The sequence below is a fragment of the Ostrea edulis genome, chromosome 8 (assembly GCF_947568905.1).
Source record: "Ostrea edulis chromosome 8, xbOstEdul1.1, whole genome shotgun sequence".
Classification (NCBI taxonomy): domain Eukaryota; kingdom Metazoa; phylum Mollusca; class Bivalvia; order Ostreida; family Ostreidae; genus Ostrea; species Ostrea edulis.
The window spans coordinates 20772693-20791093 of NC_079171.1; the positions used below are offsets into that span (position 1 = coordinate 20772693).

The 18401-nt window shown below is 33.6% G+C and overlaps 1 protein-coding gene across 1 annotated transcript; it reads right to left on the bottom strand.

Moving 5' to 3' along the window:
- Positions 1 to 200: 200 nt before the first annotated feature.
- LOC125671007 (uncharacterized) lies at positions 201 to 7088 on the bottom strand. The gene is made up of 14 exons (XM_056147482.1): positions 6795 to 7088; positions 6068 to 6175; positions 5800 to 5946; positions 5408 to 5545; positions 5030 to 5137; positions 4764 to 4935; positions 4521 to 4609; positions 4246 to 4415; positions 4070 to 4146; positions 3287 to 3970; positions 3014 to 3164; positions 2624 to 2801; positions 1771 to 1828; positions 201 to 947 (listed from the first exon to the last, which is right to left on the bottom strand). The coding sequence occupies exons 1-10, from the start codon at positions 6931 to 6933 to the stop codon at positions 3670 to 3672; spliced, it is 1449 nt and encodes a 482-aa protein (XP_056003457.1). The 5' UTR covers positions 6934 to 7088; the 3' UTR covers positions 201 to 947; positions 1771 to 1828; positions 2624 to 2801; positions 3014 to 3164; positions 3287 to 3669.
- Between the last annotated feature and the right edge of the window lie 11313 nt (positions 7089 to 18401).

Here is an 18401-nt window from a genome sequence, read left to right on the forward strand (position 1 = left end):
TTTCATGAAGGATAAAGACTCTCAACCTGTCATTTATTTTTAGGATATTTTTTATGATTTTTTTTAATAAACAGTGAATGATCCATAATTTTAAATTTATCTCACAAATGGCCAGTACCTTTGGTGTATATAATCATACACAATGTCCTTCAATGAAAAACCCAAAAAATCATGTTTGAAAATGAGTTCATATTTTATTTTATCTGTAAAAAAAATGTACAATTCAGATAAAGAAAGAATTATTATGAAAATCACTGGATGAATCCCCACAAAAATCTACAAATAAAAAGTACAGACATTAGATAGATGCATAATGAAAAGAAATTGAATGAAATTGAAAAATCCAAATTTTTAATGATATTTTTCAAAAATCCTAGAATAAAAGTCTTATTGCAAGAGTTATCTTTCATAATTTTGACCGGACCGAAATAGCATGCATTCAATTTAGAAGAATAAATCTCTAAGTAATGAAATCTAGATATTAAATTATTGTTTACAGTTATAAATCAAAATTGAAGTAATTTGAGACTCATTTTTCAAAACAATATGGATATGAAAGCAGAAACTAGAGTACTTGAATCTATAAAACACTCAATACTTGTATTGAATAGAGAAGCAGTAACTAAAACTATAAGCTATAGTATAAACGATATATGTACAAGTGTCACAGAAATTAAAAAAAAACCCATTAAAAGCAATGAACAAAAGCAGGACATACATAAACCCAGCACAAACAAGACAAACAATTAACACACTGTCACAAAAACAAAGGACATTCATTAACACAGAAAATATAATTATACAGAAAGACTTTTAGTAATAAAATAATCAGAGACTCCACATAAATATATACAATACACAAATCTATTTACCTTGTTCCTGTTTAAGAGATGTGCTCATACTTACTTTATTTTCTTTACCTTTATTTGTAAAAAATTCGTATACACCTGTATCAATATATAAAGGAACAATGTGTATGCATGATAGCTTTGCAATTGAAAAAGTTTAAATCTAAAAAATTATGATTCAAATTACATGTAAGAAAAATCTATCTAATTAGAGAAATGAGCAATAATCTTTGCAAATACAGACTTTGTTTTAGTTACTCTTACAACACCATTATTGTTTGTTTCACTCAAGATGTTTTCAATACCCTCTTGTCCCCCCCTTTCAAATGCCATTTTCAGATGTTGGTAAGACAAACCAGACAGTGCTATTTTCTTTAACATGTAATTTGACAGACTGTTTGACAAAGGGTGCAGAGATGACAAGCATTCATTTGTCCTTGATTTATAATGAATTGACTGTATAACGTATTCAACACTAAAACTATGCTTTAACAATATATCACAGCTGAGCTTGTAATGAACAAATAAAGATTGCAACGCCTTTACATCTTCCACAGCAGAGTGTGCATCATAGCACATTTCCAAAGAATCTTTCACCAAGGTTTCCAGTTTGTATGTTTTTCGACCTGGCAAAACTTCTCTTACAACACACAAACTATCCACAAAACCTTTGATAGGCAATGAAATATTGCCTGTATTTAAACAGGCTTTCATTAAGATGATAGAGTCAAATGCTTTTCCATTATGGCAAACAAGCAAGGGATTTTGGAATTGTTTTAGCCACTCAACAAAATCCAACAAGCATCTTTCAATGGAGATGCTATCAACTTTTCTTTTGTGATGAAACATTTCACTATTGACAATGTGTATTCCGGTCACAGATGTTGCACCAGGTGTAATCTCTATAGTAGGCAGAACATACCTGTTAAATGTTTCCTCTCCAACCATACATGCCATCTGAATAATTTGACATGATGTACCTAAAACATCAGTACATTTATGAGATGCATGGACAATGTGTATTGGGTTTTATGTAAACACATGAAAAATACAAAATAATAAATTGTGTTCTATTTGAAATTCATCTTTTTGGTTTGTACACTTATTTGAATAATAGAAAAGATGTGTCAGTAAAACAATGTTACTCCTGTATGGCAGCAAAGTTGATGATGATCATTTTAGATCAATGTGGGTTTTTTTAAAAAGAGGTCAAACACCAAGGTCAAGGTCAAAAACATACATTACAATGAGAACAAGAGGACCATGGGTCACACAACTCACCTGAGTTATCTTGGCGCATATTTAAAGATTTTCCCTAAATGTATTTGCATGTAAAACTTTGATCCCTAATGTGGCCCCAACCTACCCCTAGGGGGCATGATTTTAACAACATTGAATCTGCATTATGTTAGGAAGCTTTCATGTAAATTTCAGCTTTTCTGGCTTAGTGGTTCTTGTTGAGAAGATTTTTAAATGACCCCACCGAATTTTTGCATTTTTGTGATTATCTCCCCTTTGAAGAGGAAATGGCCCTTCATCTGAACAAACTTGCAATCCCTTCACCCAAGGATGCTTTTTCCCAAGTTTGGTTGAAATTGGCCCAGTGGTTCAGGAGAAGAAGTAGAAAATGTGAAAAGTTTATAAACAGACAGACGGACAACGGGTGATCAGAAAAGCCCACTTGAGCTTTCAGCTCAGGTGAGCTAAAACACACCATTTTGTTTTTGTATGTAAAACGAAAGCAGCATATAAAAGTCTATAAAACAAAATTTTACCCAAGCCAGTTGTTTCCAAGTGAAAATAAAGAAAGGTGTTTTTTTGGTCATTGTTGTTTACCACTCTGGGTTTTGGCGGTATCATCACGTCTGGAATCTCCTCCGTGCTTTGGTTGTTGTCGATTAAATCAACACCAGACTGATAGGTAGCACCTTCCTTAATTTCTGCAGTCGACACCTGTAATAATACATAAAATCATAGTTAGAATTGGATACATGTATAGAACATGCATATGAATAATTGTGTTCAGTATGATTGTGTACTCAAAATTATGGAATTTTAAGGTACATAAACAAACAGTGGATTTGCGTATTCCAATTTATTTTGATCGAGTAAATCAATGCTTGGTAGAAATACCATACATTTGTAGCTAAACCATTCTAACATACATCTTTTGTCATTGTAGATTTCAGTTCCTGTCGACGTTTCTTATATGTAGTGGTTTCTTTACTGGCTTTGTTGTATTCTCGTTTTTTTTTCTACTTTCGTGTTATATTTTATGGTGTTCTTTCCAGGTGACAGCAATAAGTTGTCATAAACCTACAAATATATATTTATTCAAATAGTTTGGTATACAATAAAATATATAATCCAGGTATACATATTCATTCAAAAACAGCTTTTTCTCTCTTTTTCTGCATTTTTAAAAATCATTTACAAACCTTAGACAGAGTCTCCTGACCAATATTTTTCTGGGCTACAGCAACTGCCACTCTAAATGCAGTAGATTCTGATCCAGCATAAAACCGAGATTTGGGATTTTTGCAGGCTACCATGTGATTAAAGCTCTCATTTGCTTGAGTGCTACCAATCTTCAAAAGTTTATCAACATTATTAGAAAATGTCTGAAAAACTTTCTGAAGATCTTGAAGAAGACCCTCCCCTGTCAAATACTTCCCGTAGGGTAGGTTTCTGGGTTTGTATGATTCTGGTTGTTTTAAAGACCTAAAATATAGTATATAATATTATAGTGTAAAGAGCATATATTCGAATAGATTACCTGATTGATAATGAGAGTATAACTTGTTGATATTCAACAATCACTTTAATGTACCTTAATGTAATTCAATAATATATATTCTACATACCTACACCAGTCTCCACATTGGGAATGATTTCCAAAAACATGTAAAGGTATAGCGCTAAGATTTGTTGTTAATGAAGTTTTGTCTGTTGCACTTTTGACGGCATATGCAAAACATTTTGTCAGGTGTTTAATTGTTTTGGGCCCCAATGCAGCATATTTCTTTTCCTTTCTTAATTCGAATAACTTGTTGGTAAAATTCTTTTTGGTGTGGTTGAAATCAGAGTGTTTCTCCAGATCTTCATCAAATGTTAATTTTGCTCTAAAAATATACACATGAATAAAAATATTTTTATATTTAGATAAAGGTAATGAAAGTATTTCTGCTTGTATCTGTAATACACTTTATGGTATAGATTACCTTGAAATTGTGGTTGAATCATTATCCATAATTAATTTCTTTACATGGAATCCTTTGTTTTTCATATCTTGCAGCATCTATAAAACCAGAACACGTGTTTTATTTATAAAATTAAAATTATCATCTAACTTAAGATTTAATTACAGGAAACAAAGTATCTTATAGACAAGTATAACCTCTATTGCCATATCTGATTCCATAGCTTTTGACGACTTGTCCCAATTCTTTCTACAGTCATGTTCTTTTATATCACCCTCTTTCGCTCTGTCACAAAATCGACATTTCTTACTGCGAAAGGAATATGCCAACACTTTGCCTGTGTTCACGCCTATCATACTTCCATGACCTGAAATTTTTTAAAAAGTGTACATAATATGATGTGTTGACCTAACAATGTGCACATAATATAGATCTATCATGTGCAGAGAACTACATTGATGTTGGAATTTACCTGAAAGACTGGCATAGTTTCTACCACTTCCTCGAGTCTGCCAACCAGCATCAAAAGAAACAGCCTCCTCACTATCTGTTACTTCACAGCTGCAAGTTCAATAAATACTTCTTTAATTTTTTATTAATATCAATTTGTTTGCTTTTTATTGAATTTATTAATAGCATTAAAATTTTATTGAATGATTTCGGTTATCAATAATATTTGGGAAAATTTAATATCATTTCACATAAATATACATGCCTGTTCTTTTCATTTAATATTGCATTCTGGCATGTTGCATCTGCAACTGCCTCAAAAGCCACCCCTGCCTCTCTTTCTCTCCTTTTTAATGTTGTTGGGGTAACAGATGGTAAATTAAGTGCAGCAAGCAAAGCATTTATTGCAGTTTCCCCAATGCCACAAAAAAGCATTGCTGAAATGAAGGTCAGAAGAAGTATATTCAAATTCCTTTTACTTCTTAAAAACTTGAATATAGCAATAAACAAAAGTGTTAATTTTTTTTTTACCTGCACCTAACTTGGAATTTACATCCCAAGCATTTGGACCATGTCTTTTCCCTGTTGGAACCAGGCTCACCTTTTTGCAGTTCTCACACTTAATGTGAAGTAGACTACCTAAAAATGTACATATAACATATCAATACATGTGTAAAAATGCAGTCAATTGTTTAGTATCTCTGTATTTACAAATTTATTTTCATACAATTTTATACTGAACAGAATTACAGAGAAATGAAAACAAAAAGCAAATAATATTAAAAGTTATATAGTTATATAGATATAGATACACACACACACACACACACACACACACACACACACACATATATATATATATATATATATATATATATATATAAAGAATTATGTTCCTTGTATCAATACCTAGTCCATATCTGCTATCTCTTATACAAGCAGACAGATTCAAGGGTTTACAGCAATAATGGCATCCTTTCATTAGCTCCTTAACTAAAAAATTTATCTCTATAATGTGGCGTCCTTGTAGTTCATGAAAGTTTGCCCCTACAAAATTTAGAGTTGAATCCCAAACGTATGAAGTCCATAACGTACAATACAAATGTTTATATCACATGCAATAGGCCATATTGAGCTGACAATTAAGAGAAAAACTTACTATTTTGTAATGAATTTGCCAATGGCTTCAAAGAATTTTGATTTACATATTTGATATAAAAATACATCTACTTACACGTATGTACAACTTATCTATATTCATGTATAAATACATGTACTTTGTTATTATAAACACCTCTCACCATTCTTTCCAGCTTCACTTGATCTATCATCATCACCCTCACCATCAACATCACTATCCTTTTCCTCCTCTTCCTCCTCCTCCTCCTCCTCCTCCTCATCATCATCATCAGTGCCTTCTGCATTTTTCAAGTTTTGTTTCTGTATAGCTGAAATTTAACACATTGCGTGTACTCACATCATGTTTATCATATTGATTTGAAATCTATATATTTTCCTGTACACAGCTATTTTTCTCAATATAATGAATAGCATTAGAAATACACATACAAGAGCTGTTCATGGACACATATGGATGGTCATGAAAAGCACTACTATCCTCTGCAGAAGTGGGTGGTTCCTTTCTTTTCTTGGGGAAAAGACTACTGACTTCACGACCTACATATTGATAAAAAACAATTACAGACATTAATTGATTAACATCTTGGCTTTAGCCTTAGCATAAAGATCAGCTGAAGATATGTAAACATTACACTCCATTTAGAACAAATCACCATCAAAGGCACTAGGCCTAAATGTTTCTATAAATGATGCTTATTGCACATGAGTCTTAGAATATTTTATGTATTTCATAAATTATTCTATTCAGTCTCAGATGATGATGGTACATTTCTTCAATTGAGTTATTTCATCAATCCAATTGTTTAAAAGCTCATACTATTGTGAGTGTTGTGTCATATAACACATTGGCTTACAATGTGTTGTATTGTCAGAAATCTGCTGACAACATGTGTCTGACGTGTTTCATACCGATTTTTAGACCGTTCTTGGCACACTGATTTTGACTACGGATAACTCCGTTTGTAAACCTGATCAAGATACAGGGCTCACGGCGGATGTGACCGGTCGACAGGGGATGCTTACTCCTCCTAGGCACCTGATCCCACCTCTGGTGTGTCCGTGTTTGCCCAATTTATACGAGTTATGAGATTGATCACTGTTCGTTATCTTCACCTTTCATACAAGTTCTCAAACATATAGGCCTAACCACACTTACCTTCATTCATATAAGTATGATCATGTTCTACACACGATATGAATTGTAGAGGTGTTGGAAGATCTCCCAATTCCATGTCGCGATTCCCCGTGCAAACGAACAGCTGATTGTCAATGTTGATCCGCGTTTTCGTGATCATTTATATTTATATCATATCAACAAAACGCTTTAGTGATTCAGATCTATTTATAAGAAGAGTTCCAAAAACCGGTGTCTAGTGATTTTTTTGCATGACAATTTTGGCCAACCGGAACAAAATGGTGTTTCGAGAGGAAGTCAGCCATTTTTATGACGCTGTAGCACACTACCTTAAAGTGTTATAATCAGATCTGTAGTTACCCAGGACCATATCTCTGGGGGTTTAAAGATGGTGAACATTGATAACTTCATCAAATCACTTAAATGTTCTTGGATGAAAAGACTGGTAACTACTAGTGATAAACCTTGGTTAGATATATTTTTTGCCATTAATGGAAATGCTGTTGTGAAAAACGTTTTGGATTTTGGAGATTCATACATTTCAAATGTTCTAATGAACAAAAATAATATTTTTTGGAATGATGTTTTTAGCTCATGGCAGCATGTTATGAAGAAAATAGATCAAGATAAGAATATGAAAAATAAAACATTCACAATTCCAGTATGGTATAATTCAAACATAAACATTGGTGGTAAAGGTATTTTTATAAAGAATTGGTACCAACAAAGTGTTAAAATTGTTGGAGATTTTTTGTCTGATGAATATACTTTCTTATCAAAATCTGTGTTTAAACAGAAGTTTCATATCCCTGATATAGATGTGATGCAATATAATAGTGTTATTTGTGCTCTTTCGAAATGCTTCAAGATTTTGAAAATTGAGAGGACCTGTATGTTAAAAATCTGTCATCCTTATTTACCATTTTATTTTGAAAATATTCTGCCAAATGTCAGATGTACAAATATTATTTACAATTGTATAAACACAACTGAGGTAACTCCTACTTCAATACCAAAGTGGAATGTAGAGTTATCTCCCCATGGTGTCAATGATATATGCATAAAGGATGCTTTCAAAGTTTGTTTCAAAACTACATCAGATTCCTCTGTACAGTGGCTACAGTATCGACTTCTTCACAGAATTCTTCCTGTCGGCTACTATCTCAAAAAAATTCAAATCAAAACATCAGATGTTTGTAACTTGTGTAAAAAAGAAACAGAAACTATTCAACATATGTTTGTGAGTTGTAATGAGGTATTGGATCTTTGGAGAGCTTTAAGTTTGCATATTTACAGGACTACTTCAAAAAGGATTGGTTTTAATTTTGAAAATATAATTTTAGGAGAATTACCACTTACTAAAGACAACATGAAAATTAACTTTATTATTTTGTATACTAAACAGTATATTTTCAATACCTCATTACAAGGTAACACACTAAACATTTTAGGTCTTTTGAAGCATTTGAAAATAAAATACAGTATTGAAAGGTGTATATCTATTTACAATTCCAATCAATTATTTTTTGAAAAACAATGGAATTTGTGGAACAATATATTTGAACCCACTGAATAGTATATCTTTTACTGCATGTTTTGTTTAAATTTATATTTTTTTGATACTATTATAGCAACCTCAATAATTATTTTTTTTAAATAATTTCAGTTAATTTTGAAATGTATGAGTGGAGTATGAATGGTTGGTATGAGTGATTATATATCCACTGTACATCTTACCTATAAAAGTATATAATATGATGCACTTAATTTCTATTTGTACAATGGACAATGCTAATATATAAAAAAAAAAAAAAGAAAAAAGAAAAAGGTGTTATAATCATTACCATGATAATGGTATACAGTACTACAGGAATTATATATTTACTATGTATACTTAATATAATCTTGTTTAAAATTTTCCATGTCTACACACATTAATTTAATGTTATGCAATCTTTCTATTTGCATTTTTGTATATCCCTTGCTAGTGTGGTGTTTACATTTTTCCCAAAGAAAAATGTATGACAAACAGCAGTTCTTTTTTCACTGCTTGGTATTTTGCTTTTTTCCAATTTTTTTGTATTGTTTCTACAAACGTGTTTTGTTTTGTTGTAATTTTTCCTTATATCATACATGGTCAAAATATGATAAATTGTCATACTACATGTACCGAAGTACCCATACATTTCTTCCACACAGCGTCTGATTTTTGTCTCGATTGCAGCCTATTTCCCTTTTTTGTTGTTTGCAAACATAAAAAGCTTGACAATGGGTAATTCTATCGAACAACATCGTGCTGCAATCGGCTCTTTTTATGTTTCGTGCAGATGTTTATCTAAATCCGCTACATTTCGCATCAAACTCAGAACTTTATACTTAAAACTTAAATCACTTGTCAGCCTCATAGTACACGGCGCAATATGTATTATGGATAATGCAGTCCTAATTAATTTTTATCTCCAATTTTTCACATTTATTTTACTGATCTCAGGTGATATCGAGGTCAATCCTGGACCAACTGTAGACAACGTCCTTGACATATTACACTTAAATATTAGAAGTATCAGAAACAAAATAGCTCATCTTAATACAATAGTACATGACTTTGACATTTTGTGTTTCACTGAAACTCATCTAGATAACAATTTACTGAATGACAGGGTTACAATAGATGGTTTCAAAACTATTTTTCGTAAAGACAGAAATTGTTTCGGGGGTGGCGTTATGATTTACATATCTGATATCCTTCATGTCCGCAGATGTACTGAATTTCAGGCCCGGAGAATTTTCCGACAAAATAATCATAGTTGGCGACTTAAACGTCGATCTTTTCAATATTCCACACAAACATCCGATCTGCGACATATTATCTAACAATGGCCTAGTAAATAACATACATGAAAGCACTCGAATTTCTCAAAGAACACGTACATGTATTGACCCAATTCTTACAACAATAAATGTTCAGGTAGGCGAAGCGGGTACTCTCAACATTGACTCTGTTCTTGCGATCACAAAGCTACTTTTATCTCGCTCGTTTTGAATTACAATTTCAAACGTGCTTATGAACGTAAAATTTTGGATTACAAAAACGCGGACTTTGATAGGTTAAATTTAATGATTGAAGAAAGTAATTGGTCAAATATTATATGTGAGGCAAATAATGTTACAGACGCTGCTGTAAATTTCACAATCATTTCCTTTCGTGTGTACGTGACTGTATACCCGAAAAAAATATTACAATTCGACCGAAAGACAAACCTTAGTTTGATTCCGTATTACGAAAAACATTAAGAATTAGAGATCGACTACGTAACATCGCAATGAAAACCAAAAAAGAATGCGATTGGATGAAATACAGAAGAGTTCGAAATCAAGTTAACAATATGAAAAAAACCCACGCATTTTCAAATTAGTATGACAATATCGAAACGTACATAGATGAAGCGAGTAAGAACAATAACAATCTCTATTGGAAATTACTGAAAGACGTTTTTCAAACAAAAACAAACAACGAATTACCCCCTTTAAAATATACAGATAATAATGGTGACGACAAAATAGCTTACTCAGATTCTGAGAAAATAGATATTTTAAATAAATATTTTTCCGCTATCTCAAATATTATAAGTGTAGATAAGGGTTTACCTGAAATGTATAATATGCAATGTTTTGAAACTATCAATTCTATTGCGATCGAGGAATATGAAGTTATTGATATAATTTCCGTTTTGCCAGTCAACAAGGCCATTGGACCCGATCGTATCAGTCATAAAATGTTAAAGTCAACAATATATACAATAGCCTCTGTATTTCCTTTTTAACAAATCACTGTCTGAAAACACATTTCCCAGTTGTTGGAAATTAGCCCATGTGCTACCTCTTTTCAAGAAAGAGGACCCTTCACTTTCATCAAATTACAGACTCATTTCTCTATTAAGCTGTGTGAGTAAGATAATGGAAAGAATCATTTTTAAACATGTCTATAATTATTTTCATAGTAACAACCTGTTTTATAAGTACCAAGCTGGGTTCTTGCTTGGTCACTCTACAGTTTACCAGCTTATTGAAACATATCACAGTATAGTGAAGAATATTGATGAAGGTAGATCATGTTGTATGGTTTTTTGTGATCTTTCTAAAGCTTTTGACATGGTTTGGCATAAGGGACTTCTTTTTTTAAAATTACAAAAATATGGAATATGTGGAAATCCTTTTCAGTGGTTTAAAAGTTATTTGTGTAATAGACGTCAGAAAGTGATGTATAAGGATTTGTTATCATCCAGCTTAACTATCAATGCTGGAGTGCCTCAAGGATCTGTACTGGGACCGCTCTTGTTTTTAATCTATGTTAATGATGTAGCACAAAATATGTTATCATTTTGTAGATTGTACGCAGATGATAGTTCAATTCAATATGCAGATAAGAATATATGTAATATAGAAAATGTTATGAATTATGTGCCTAAACATTTTCTTCTTGGAAAAAGAATAGTAAATATAATTCATACTAAATTAAGACACAACTATCTGCTGAACTATGATTTACATGTACACCGAAAAAACATTGTCAATTCTCCTAACTGTCATTGTGGTATGAGAGAAGGTACATATCATTTCTTCTTTGTTTGTATAAGATTTTCAGTAGTAAGAAATGTTATGTTTAACGAACTTTTTCAAATACAAGAATTATCTATTATTGATACACGGATTTTACTTTGGGGCAGTGACAATTTGGGTTATGAAACTAACAGCAAAATTTTTAATGCTGTTCACAAATTTATACTTAATTCAGGCAGATTCTCATGATAGTAATTCACTTTATGCTAAATGTACATGTATTTATTTTATCTATACATATGTTTTATGACAATTGTTATCAATTAATCTAAGGTGAGAACCTCGTAAGTTGTAAGAACTTGTGTTCAAACCTTTTGTATATTATATATGCAATAAAATATGTTCAAACCAACATGTGGTCTACCGACCCACCGACAGGTGCAAAGTAATATGCCTCTCTTCTTTGAAGGAGGGGGGGGGGGGGGGGGGGGGGGGGGGGGCAAAGCTGAAAATAGAATAACTATTAGATATGGTACTTTTGACCAACAAAATACCGTAAAATGATAAGAATTATATGTATTTAATTACTCCCTGAATACTTATCACTTACTTAGCTTGTGTAATAGTTGAATTCGGGTGATCAAACAGCGTATGAGAGACTTACTGAGTACATTCACTTACGCAGTGATGCATATTTGTCACACTTCCGCGTGCAAACAAATTGTAGTATCGCGTCTCACTATGTACGAGAGTTCTCCAAAGGGAAATAACTCGAACCTATCTCGAAATCGGCTTATTTATAGGGCTAGACTTGACAATTAAATTATTTGTACATTTTTTTTTTCTTCCAATTCGCATGGATTTCAATGTACAGGAGTGATAGCGTAAATGGGTTCGAAAAAGCATGAAATTTGTGTACTTGTATTGTCACCTGACTTTTGGAGAAATATATCCACTAACCAGGATATTGTCCAGTAACTAAATAGAAGTTGAATATTATATCCTAACACTGGTCAATAGTGAATTAAATTGCCCAAATTTTAGCAACTTTGTGATGAGAATATCCTGTTGATACCAGGTGATTAGTTGTTGATTCTTTGATGTTTTAGATTTAGAGACTAAACTTGTTGAAACGAGCCTCTAATGAAGAAACTTGATTTAAGAAAGTAATTCTTCACTTAAATGACCATTCTCACTTTCAAAAGTACCGACCAGCAAGAACAGGGAAAGGGGCGGGGTGTTGCATTTTCATCATCTGTTGTTTTATTATTAGAAATCTCTACTAAATAAGATTCCAATATTCCTTATATATGTTTTAGTACAGTTCATTATCATTTATTGAATGCATTTTTTAGAATTATTTCTTAAATCAATTTAATTTCATTTTGTATTATGATAATTCTATAAAACCTGGCCATACATATTGATGAAGGTAAAATTTCTTTTAGATCGAATAAATCCCACAGTCCCGAATTCCAAGCTTTAGTTTATTAATCATCACCTTGTGTTACAAACATTTTAGGTAAAAAATTAATTTGAGGTTGTTTTTTTCTAATTCGATAAACTTAAGTCATGCCATGGTTAACAAAAGATGACGCTAATTGATTTACCCATCCTTACCAATTAAGTAAAGTAAAGGCGAGGAAACTGTTTACATGAGGAATTAACAGGTGTTCATTAATTCCTTTGTAAACACAGTACGTAATTGTAAGTCCGCCGACACAATATTATCTTGAGTACCTTTAGAATCACGTGTCTCTGTTTTGGAAATTCTGATTGGCTGCCTGACCAGTCTGGTAGAAATAGAATCACGTGTCTCTGTTTTGGAAATTCTGATTGGCTGCCTGACCAGTCTGGTAGAAATAGTTTGGGTTGTCCGCGTCCTGTTTCTCTTTCCAATTGCGAGCGCCAGAGTACACAGTGCTTAGTCAGTAAATTCCTCACTTCGTTTTCATTTACTTAATTCAAGGTATGCCGACATTTTATTATTTTCTTCTTTGCTTATAAATTAGTAATGTATTTATATATCTAGAGTTTATTATCTAATACTTATTCATTTATTTGAAATATGTCATATTGCTAAGTTTAGGGAGCAAGACTAGGTACATATGTAATAATTTACATGGTTTTGATGTTGGGCATGTGTCTTCTCATCTATTTTCCCACTGAAGACATATTGATTATGCATTCTTTTGAGTGAAAGGTCTAATATTTTTTCTTATATAGCAACAGCTTTGTAAACTGAAATTCCCGTCCCATTCTAAATTTAGGTTCATCGAAGAACCATTAACATTTAAAGAGGTATAGTACATCAACATAATGGCTGACTTTATTTCAAAACATAATTGGGAATGGTTTGTCTATTCCGTTTGAATATAATTAACGTAGCCGAGTAGCTTAAGTGCCGATTGCTGAACTGTAGGTCACGAGTTCGAGTCCAGCGGGGGTTTACTTTTTTTTTTTTTTTTTTAAATTACTTTGTATTTAAACTGCATATTTTGACTAAATAAAGGAAAATTGAAAGTTTCAATTTCAAAATATTGTTGCACATAACCTTCACCTTTTATATCTCTGGGGTAGTATTCCTACTTTAATAGTTTGCAATATTCCCGTGGGAATCCGGGTTAGAGTAAATCCTCAGTACCTCTTGCTTGTCGTAAGAGGCGACTAAATGGCGCGGTCCTTCGGATGAGATCGCAAAAACCGAGGCCCTGTGTCACAGCAGGTGTGGCACGATAAAGATCCCTCCCTGCTCAAAGGCCGTAAGCACCGAGCACAGGCCGCAATTTTGCAGCCCTTCAGCGGCAGTGGTGTCGTCTCCATATGAGTGAAGTATTCTCGAGAGGGACGTTAAACAATATACAATATTAATAACACTATATTGTCTATATGATGCCTTAGTTATTCGGGTGAGGGTTATGGTCTAGTTTAAATGTTTTCTGTTCTCGCGCGACCAGTACTTTAATGCTTTTCAATCTTTGTTGAAACACAACGACCATTTTTGAATATTGTTCAATTCATTTTTATCAATTGAGACTCGAAAACTCCGCTAAGTGGAATTTTTCTGCAGAATATACATTCCATAAAAAAAAACCCATTTATTACTGAATTTCTTTTTCTGCATGTATATGCAATACAGAATTTTCGGACATTTGCCATTCTAAGAGAGAATGACAATCTGAAAATAGTGTATTAAACCTGTTTTAAACATGAAACTACAAAATACTTGATAAGATATATTCTGATATTGCATAATGTACAACACTAGCTGGCGTCATTATATCTCTCCTCCCCCCCCCCCCCCCCCCCCCCAAACTTCGTTTTGGGGGGGGGGTTATACTGGAATCACTTTGTCTGTCCGTCCGTTTGTCCGTAGACGCAATTTGTCCGAAGTTTATTTCTAATACCGCTGGACATATTTCATTCAAACTTTATACACATCTATATATATACTAATGTCATTTATTTCCTGACAAAATCAATGACAAAGTAAAGTTGGCATAACATAATGATCTTTAACAAAGTGAATATAAACTAAAGACTAGAAGAGTTGACCAGGGATTTGCAATCATACAGCCTAAAATGTGACAAATAGTATTCATTGTTTATATTAAGCATATTTTTAATATTTCATGTACTGCTGTACTGTAGAATATACACTTCTGCATTCACGTTGATTGCCCTGTAGATAATGTGAAAATATCCAATGTGCTTGCATTAAATATTTCCCATCATCTTATATGCCCCGCGGGAGTATTGGTCCCATTAGGACAGTTCTAGTTAGTTCTAAAACATGTACATAGTTTCAAAAGCAATCGACAAACATTCTACCATTTAGTACTCTAATCGGATGTGCCACACATCTGATTGTTAGGTCGTTCTTGGCACACTGATTTTGACTACGAATAACTCCGTTTACCTGATCAGGAATTAGGGCTCACGGCGGGTGTGACCGGTCGATAGAGGATGCTTACTCCTCCTAGGCACCTGATCCCACCTCTGGTGTGTCCAGGGTCCGTGTTTGCCCAACTATCTATTTCGATTTGCTTACAGGAGTTATGAGATTGCTCACTGTTCGTTATCTTCAGCTTTCATTTAAGCATCAAAGTTTACCCCTGGCATCTACCGTCATCTTTAATCTTGTATTAATTTCTTTCATCAATTCCATTATCTGCATTTGTAGGTACATTGTATGAAAATAAGAGTTATACCGATAGAAGGTTTACAAATGTGTGGAACGATTCATACATAAATCTAAATTTGGATGAGATAGATAGGGAATCCTCAAATTTCGGAGAGAATCGCCAAAAAAGTGGGAAAGTCAGAAGGGGTAGGGGGTGTAGAAGTATTCACACTTCTGTTGACTGTGGTTGACATTTATCATATATATATATATATATATATAATATATATATATATATATATATATATATATATATATATATATATACTTTAATGGCGGTCAGACGGGTTCGATCGCAGGTGGCAGATGAACATTTAGGGGGCTCGGCCTGGTCCGTTGCATTATCCCCCTACTTGTTACACATTGGACATAGGGGCTGATCACGAACTGACCTTCTCTAATCTATATTTACAGAACTTTAATTTGACAAAATATTCGTCACGAGCTCCAGCACTTTGATCGAGAAAAGAAATGCAATTTTGAGCCTCGCTCAATTTCAAATATTTTCTTTGGGTTGACCATACACTCAGAAACAAAACACAATCATTTTAGTGGATATTGATGTCATGGTCGCCAATCATATGAAGTTTTTGAAGGCTTTGTAATAGTATTATGTCCTCAGTGGCGGATTTAAGACGGGCGCATCTGCCCCCCCCCCCCCCCCCCCCATAATATTTCAAAATTTCAAACATAGGTAAATCGTGGTATCTTGTTTACTAAAATATACTAAACAATACAAGAAGCAATGATGTCTTACACTCCCGGAGAAATGAATGACAAAATCTTTTGATTTCTTGAATTACTTCGTTGGGAAAACTTAATATTTTCGTAAAACTCTTCAAATTTGCGTCATTTTATTAATTTCACCTTATAAAAAATGATAGAAAAATAGTACAAATGACTAAATAGGAGATATATTTCAAGTTCTATAAAATCTGTAAAATTCAGGACCTTTCGGGGACCTGGAGCCGGTTCCCAGACCCCTTGCCTCATAAAGTGGCGCCCCTCGTAACTGCAGTTCCTGGATCCACCCCTGGCCCCCCACCTTTCCTGGAACCCTTCATAGCGGCAGCTAGGAAATTTGCGTATAAGGTGCTACAGCCCGAAGGACTGTTTTGTAATATTTATAATTCTATTTCAGATGTACAAGATCTTAGGTGTAGCAGCAAACCTTGCCAGATCAGCTGCGAGTACAAATCCATGTTATTCAATTGTAATGCACTCTCGAATGCATGTTGTTCAATTGTGGTGCATTCTCAAATTCATGTTATTCGATAATAATGCACTCCTAGAATAATGTTATTCAATTGTAATGCACTCTCAAATTCATGTTATTGATTTGGGTGCACGTGTTACGAATATACGTAAGCAGGCCACAAAGATTCATCTGCTTACGTAAGGGTTAATGTACGAGTATCGCTCCATTCCTTAAAAGTAATGTACCGAGGGCCCGAAGGGGCCGAGGTCCATTGCTTTTAAGTAATGGAGTGATAAGAATACATTGACCCACTTAAAATCCACTTTAATAAAAACTAAACTTTGTGCATTTTAATCATGTCTTACGTTTTTATTCTTGTGTTGCTTACATTTATATCTACTTGTATAAAGGTTGACCTACTTTCCGAACACTCCATTCCTGAAAAATAATGGAGTGTTCCAACAAAAGAATGACGTCATAGGTGGATTATAAACACGAGAAGCATTATGTACTGTGTTGTACGTATTATGTCTCGATGCAATGAATATACATATCACGACGATCGAGTCCCTGTAGCCTGATTATGCAGTTCAGCTACACTCTCTAGACCCAAGTTGAAAGTTGAATAAGTTGTGTAACCCACAATACATTGAGACAACATTTATATACGACCCAGTCTTCAAAATTAACCGGTGGTCCAAAGACCGAGATCATTAAAATAGGGCTCGAACCTCTTAAAATATCAAAACCGCTGGTCCGTTGGACTTGTGTTTCTCAGTTTCACACAGAAGCATACTTCCGATGCAGTGATCTGCGATTTCAAATGATCTGATAACAAGTATAGCTTTTTAGCAAAGCTTGCCGTCTTTAAGAACAACCTTACAGTGAAAGTACATATGTAAAAGTAGAACCATCCACCAACAATTCCCCGCTCACATAGAACTTTCCTTGAACTAATCATGCTCCTACCGGATGTACTTAATATGCGTGTTTTGGGGCATGCGCCATACGTAAATAGGTACGAAAATATCAACATCCGGTGTATTTTTAGAAGCGGAAGCACGTGTATGTAAATTTTCAGTAAACGATGTCTTGACGATTTCTACCTTCCCTGAGCTGAGTCTAGTAAGGCTACGTACACGGCGCAAGGTAGAGTTGGAAATGAAAAATTTTCATTATCCACCTCAAGAAGAAAATTCATATATGAAATTAAAAATAGAAGAATTATCAGACGGTGAAGTAATCTAGTTACATGCTCAGTGGCATCATTTTGACCTTACAGCAAATTTTGATTTCCTTGTTATGGAATCTGATATCTCAATACAGGCTAGGCCATTGGCAAAATAATCTCTTCAGGATTAGAATTTCCCCCTCTTCAGTCAAGAGCTTGTAGTCTTTGTACAAAATATTGTATGGAGAGGGCTGGATAAAACACCCTTAGCTCAGCACATCAGATGATTTTTAAATTTTTGATATAAATGAAAGCAAGTGGACAATAAACATTGTTGACTGTGGTGTAGGGGCAATAAGTAAAACAGTTCAGACAGGCACTGCCCCCTCTGCCAGAACAAGTCATTCTTGAATCTTGACGAAGATAACTGATGATTTTATTTTATTTTATGAAGGTTTGTATAGAAATGGGAACTAAAATCAAGTGTATTCCCGAAATTAGAAAACTTTAGAGATA